The sequence below is a fragment of the Ovis aries genome, chromosome 2 (genome assembly GCF_016772045.2).
Source record: "Ovis aries strain OAR_USU_Benz2616 breed Rambouillet chromosome 2, ARS-UI_Ramb_v3.0, whole genome shotgun sequence".
NCBI lineage: Eukaryota > Metazoa > Chordata > Mammalia > Artiodactyla > Bovidae > Ovis > Ovis aries.
In genome coordinates, this window is record NC_056055.1 from 238,109,631 (window position 1) to 238,115,089 (window position 5,459).

Consider the following 5,459-nt stretch of genomic DNA (forward strand, 5'->3'; position numbering starts at 1 on the left):
TTGAGAGTGGGCCCTGGGCAAGGCAGTGCTTTATTCAGACAGTGAGGAACTTGACACGACGTGACTTTCTGGTGTTTTGCTTCGTGATCCACTCACCCAAAGCAAAGCACTAGAGACTTGAGGGTGTCCCCTTCATCACCCGGCCCTCTGTCCCTGAGCTCTAGAGCCTCACTGGGGTGGACTTACTGAGAGCCCACTGCGTGCCTGAGGCCAGGGCTGCCTATGAGTGGCGTGGGACTGGCCCACAAGTAGCTTTATCTACTCATGAGGCCACTTTACGGAGGTGTTCAGAGGGCCGTGGGGACACAGCAGCTCTGCCTGAGGGTTTAAGGAAGGCCCCCCACCCCAGAAGAAGTATGGTCACAGCCAGTCTCTAGGCCCAGCAGGAGGAGGTGTCCCAAGCAAAGCCAGCAGCACACGAGAGTCTGGAGGCCCAGGAGAGCCTGCCCATTGCGGAACTGCCAAGGGGCGAGTATAGCTGCCACCTTGTATGTAGGGGTGTTGGAAGACTGAGTTGGGAGCCCTCCTTCACAGCAGGAAGGCTCAGGACTTGCCCTCAGGACACGGGGAGGAACTGGAGGGGTTAAAGCAGTGAAATGGTGGGGAAACTGGCTCTGAAAGCTACGGGATGCTCTGGTTTAGTTGCACTCCAGCACGTACATGGGCCCTGGCGTCATCCTCCTGTCTCCGGGAGCATCGGGTGTGTGCTCTGGAGAAAAGGATTCGGCTTCAGCCTGGGACTGCGAAAGGTCTGCAGGTGCCCTCTGGGTCAGATTTGCTACCTTGTACACCTGGGCTCAGACTCAGCCCCAGTTCACCCAAATCTCTCCTGTCCTTGAGGTTAGTGGGACAGATGATTTGTGCAGCTGGTCAGTGTGGGCAAGTGCAGAAAGTCTGAGAGGGAGGGGGAGGCCACCCAAGGCTACGGGAGTGAAGGTTAGGATGAGGTTCGTCAGGGGGACTCCACAAGCTTGGGCTTAGGGGCTCTGATGCTCCTAAAGCCATGGAGACGGATCTGGCCCCTAGTAGAGACTCGGGGACAGGAGGAAGGTTCATAACACCGCAGCCGGTGTTAGAGCCGGTTAGAGACCTTGTGGGTGGGGGAAGGGTGTGCAGAGTCCCCTGAGAGTAGCACCTCTGGGGGTCTGGAGATGATTTGGGGCGGGGGGTGGAGGGAGCTACACCACGTGGCATGTGGGATCTTAGTTCCCCAACCAGGGATCGAACCCATACTCCTTGCATTGGGAACATGGAGTCTTAACCACTGGACCACTAGGGAAGTCCCTGGAGTTGACATTTGCCCTGGGTTTAAAGGATATTTTCTCAGGCAGGGAAGGGAGACAAGCATTACAGACCAAGGGACAGGTTTAAGTTAAGGCAGAACATTTATGTCAGAATCTACTCCTTTACCCCCAATGCCATTCTACTTCTAAGAATTAAGACTGATGACTTTTAGGTGGGGACTGGGAGGCTGGAATAAACATTTTCCCCGCCCCCTAGCAGCTGACAAGATCTGGCCCATGTGATGTAAGCAGAGGTGGGAGGTGTCTGTTTCTTGAAGTGAAGTGAAGTCGCTCAGTCGTGTCCGACTCTGCGACCCCATGGACTGTAGCCTATCAGGCTCCTCCGTCCATGGGATTTTCTGTTTCTTAGGAACCTCTTTAAGTAAAGCTGGCATCCATCCTGTACGTTTTCCTTCCCCTTCCACTTTCCCCCTCGCCAGGAAACAAACATGGAATTTGCATAGCCATCTTTGACCATGTTGAGAACAGAACAGCAACAAAATCAAAGGAGCCTGGGTCCCTGAGACTCAGAAACCCTGACTGCCCACCTCAGGACTTGAGAAATAAGCTTCTGTGCTATTTAAGCCCCTAGTGTTTGGGCTTCCTCTGAACCTACTCCTAACTGATACATATTGTCTGATTTAATTTATATTGAAATCATGTCAGACCATCTGAAGCTGAAAATTTTCACAAAATCACAATCTGAGCAGTGGCAGTTTGTGATTACCAGCTAAGGAATTTGAACTTTACCCTGTGGGCAGTAGGGAACAAAAGATTTCTGAGCCAGATGATCACAACTGCGCTTTAGAAAAATCCCTCTGGCAGCAAGTGGGGGAACAGTTTAGAGGCGCTAAAGAAAGATAATCAGAAGCTCCCAGATAAGGACAGTCTCCCTAAATTCTGAAGACCAATATAGGGATTACCAATGTTTAATGAGGCCATCAAAGGAAAGGAGCCTAAGACAAAACTGTCAGAAGAGAATGGATCACCTCTTACTTAACAAGCACAGGGGGCGGGGGGGAAATCCAGTACAGGATATTGTTTTTAATTTTCAGGGCATGTGGAGCTGGGACAACTTCTGGCCCACCAAGTAAACAATATCCTTTTTAAATGGTGGAAGGAGGAAACTTTGGCTCCAGGAGACTAAAAGATGGCAAACGGTCATGACCTAAACCACAGCCTGGGCACACCTGAAGCTTCATGCCTGGCTCTCCCTGTTGTCTTCCAGTAGCATCCACCCTGCAGCTGCCTACAGCCACGCCATAATATTGATGACTGTCTGGCGTGTTGGGACACCAGTTAACCCTGCTTTCCTCAGGGAAAGACTGAGGCCCAGAAGGAAGAGTTTCTTGCATTAACCTGTGGGCGTTAGGCATCTCAGTCCTGGTGCCTCACAGCTCTCATGATCAGCCCCACGATCATTGGCAGGTTCCATGCCCTGGGCAGGATGCTGGGCCCAGCCAGGACAGCTGGAGGAAATGGTAGAAGCAGAGAGACTCGGTCCTGGCACAGCACCTGCCTGCAGGTGAAGGCAGGAAGATCCTGGGAAGACAGAGGTGAGCTGACACTATCTGAGGGGGAAGAAAGCTCTCCCGTGTCCCTGACATTCTGCAATGTTCAGACATTTCCACTCGCACTGTCATTTGATTTTTATAGCTTCCCTGTGTCATTGCGGTTTTACTATCACCACTTTTCCAGAAGAGAAAGAGAGGAGGTGAGCTGCTCAAGGCCGCACATCAGGAAGCAAGCTGGCACCACAAGCCAGGCCCCCTGACCCTATCCGGTCACTGGGCCAGTCAACCCCCGTTCCTTTGGCCCCACAGTTGGCCCTGAGTTCCCTCCTTTCTCAGGACTCCTTGATTTTGTTCAGTGATAACATGTCACCCAGTTTCCCTGAGTCTACGTCTCATGGAGAAGCATGAAAAAAAGAATAAGGAGGCCATTGAAGCAGTCCAGTTGAGAATTCATTCAGTAAATATTCTGAACACCTGTTATGTAAAAGGCACTGTCGATGGTGCTAGGGATACAGCAGGAGACAAAAAAAATCCTGGCCCCTGACACCAGAAGCCAGTGAAGGCGCGAATAAGCGAGGTGCGTGGGAGAAAAAACTACAGTGGTTTCATGGTGGCAGGGATGGGGGTGGGAGGGGGGAGGTACTCGAGAGAAGGTGGGCAAGGAACATCTGAGCCCTGAATAAGTCAGCCAAGTTTCCAGGCTGGGGGAACAACATGTTTAAAGCCCGGTGTCTGAACAATATGACGAGGCCTGAACTGGCTTAGTAAGTGGGAGTGGAGAGGAGTGGATTCATGAATACTTACATGGAAGGAATAACAGGATAGAGTGAATGGAGTGTCCGAATGGAGTGGCACCTTGCTGGAAGGAGGTGCCCAATTTAGGGAGCTCTTAGAACTTGAGGGTTTTAGCGACAGGCCTTTCGCCTCTAGGGGGCGCTCTTCCCATCTGTACGATAGGTTGAGCAGATAATATAACCAACCAAGGTTAGCACTTCAGAATATTATGATCCTCACACTTTCCTAAATATCAAATGGATCAAGATTACAACATAAAAATCAGTTCTAAAAGTAACAGGATAGGGACCTCCTTAGGGGTCCAATAGTTAAGACTCCAGGCTTCCAATGCAGGGGGCAAGGTTGGTTGGATCCCTGGTCAGGGAACTAAGATCTCAAAATGCCCTGTGGCATGGGGGGAAATTTTTTTTTTTTTTTTTTTTTTAAGAATAAATCATGGGAAGTACTTTTAAAAAATTTTTCTAAGCTCAGAGTGAGGAAGGCCTTTCAAACTACAACACAAAATCCAGAATCAAAGTAAAAGGATAAATTCGATCCCATGAACATCTGTTGTTTTTGCATGGCAAAAAAGCACTCTAGGCAAAGTCAAAAGTCAACAAACCGGGAAAAAATATTTGCAACTCATTTGACAAAGAGCTAGTGAACTATAAACCTGTAAGAAAAATGGGCAGAAATATAAGCAGACACAGACACAGCAGAAAGAGAAAATATATCTCTTAAATATATGAGGCTCACCGCACTTAACTGCAAATTAAACTATCCAGAGATAACCATTTCTCAGCTAACAGACTGACAAAGATCATAAAGTTTGATAACGTGTTGATGAGGAAATGGAGAAAGCTCCTTTTCTACTCTAATGCAATGATTTTCAAATTATCAGTCTATTAAGTGCAGAATTGTATGTAGTACATCACCATTTACTTTGTATGTGTAAAATACCTCTAAAAGGTCATTTACAAACGGATTACATTGCCTCTAGGCCACCAGAGGTCAGAGCTGGTAAAGGTTTTTCACTGTATACCATTTGAACCAGTTAATGAATTATCCGTTCAACATATGATTTTTAAAATAAAAACAGTAAAGAAACAAAACTTCTTTGTGGTTCTAGGTAAATTGGATTAGTGAAAAGAGACCCAATATTTATCGAGCTTCTACCACGTTCCAGATACTGTCCCAAGCTCTTTCACATCCACTTTTCGTTACCCTGGTAGTCCACTGAGATGGGATAAATTATTCTAATTTTACAACTTAGAAAATGGTCCAGTGATGTAGCCAGTATCAAGCCTAATCCAGCTCCATAGTTCCAGCCTTCTTCACTTTCCACGTTGCTTTCATTAAAACAAGTCCTATTTTTAAAATAATACTGGTATTACTTTATTGGGCACTTAAGATACGCTGGGATGTCCTATGTTGCAGTTACTCTCCCCTTTTATAGAGAAAACAAACGGGACTCAACGAGCAGGGCGTAACGAGCCCAAGGTCACAGATATTTAGATGATTAGAAGCCAGGTTTAATTCCAAATCTCCTGCTCGAAAAGTCGAAGCCACTCCCGGTGCAAAGGACAAAAGCAGAAACACTGGCAGGATTGTGGAGGGAGGCATGAACGCTTCCGGGGGAAGCGGCGAAGCCAGCGGGCTACGCTGCGCGCCAAGCTCGCGAGAGAACGTGCCGAGGGGATTGAAGGCCCAGCACCCGCCCGCACCGCCTGTCGATCACCTGGCCCCGCCCCACGCCGGCGCGCCCCCGGGCAGGCCCCGCCCCCGTCCCTGGCCGGGCGGGAAGCGAACGTGCTCTCTCCCTCCCGTTACCCTCCGCCTGCGGGGAGGCGGGAGGCGCGTGCTCGCGAGCTGCGTGCTCGCGTACGTC

At 49.2% G+C, this 5,459-nt stretch overlaps 1 protein-coding gene across 2 annotated transcripts in view; it reads left to right on the plus strand.

Moving 5' to 3' along the window:
* Window positions 1-4,683, plus strand: part of MECR (mitochondrial trans-2-enoyl-CoA reductase) — a 42,986-nt gene extending 38,303 nt beyond the window's left edge. The window contains exons 10-11 of one of the 2 annotated variants that reach the window (XM_027965394.2): window positions 2,712-2,839; window positions 2,940-4,683. In XM_027965394.2, coding sequence (XP_027821195.2) covers window positions 2,712-2,812 — 101 coding nt within the window. In that variant the 3' untranslated portion in view covers window positions 2,813-2,839; window positions 2,940-4,683. Of the gene's footprint in view, window positions 1-2,711 lie in introns of both variants that reach the window. The other variant, XM_027965393.2, reaches the window with a different exon arrangement.
* Window positions 4,684-5,459: the final 776 nt, after the last annotated feature.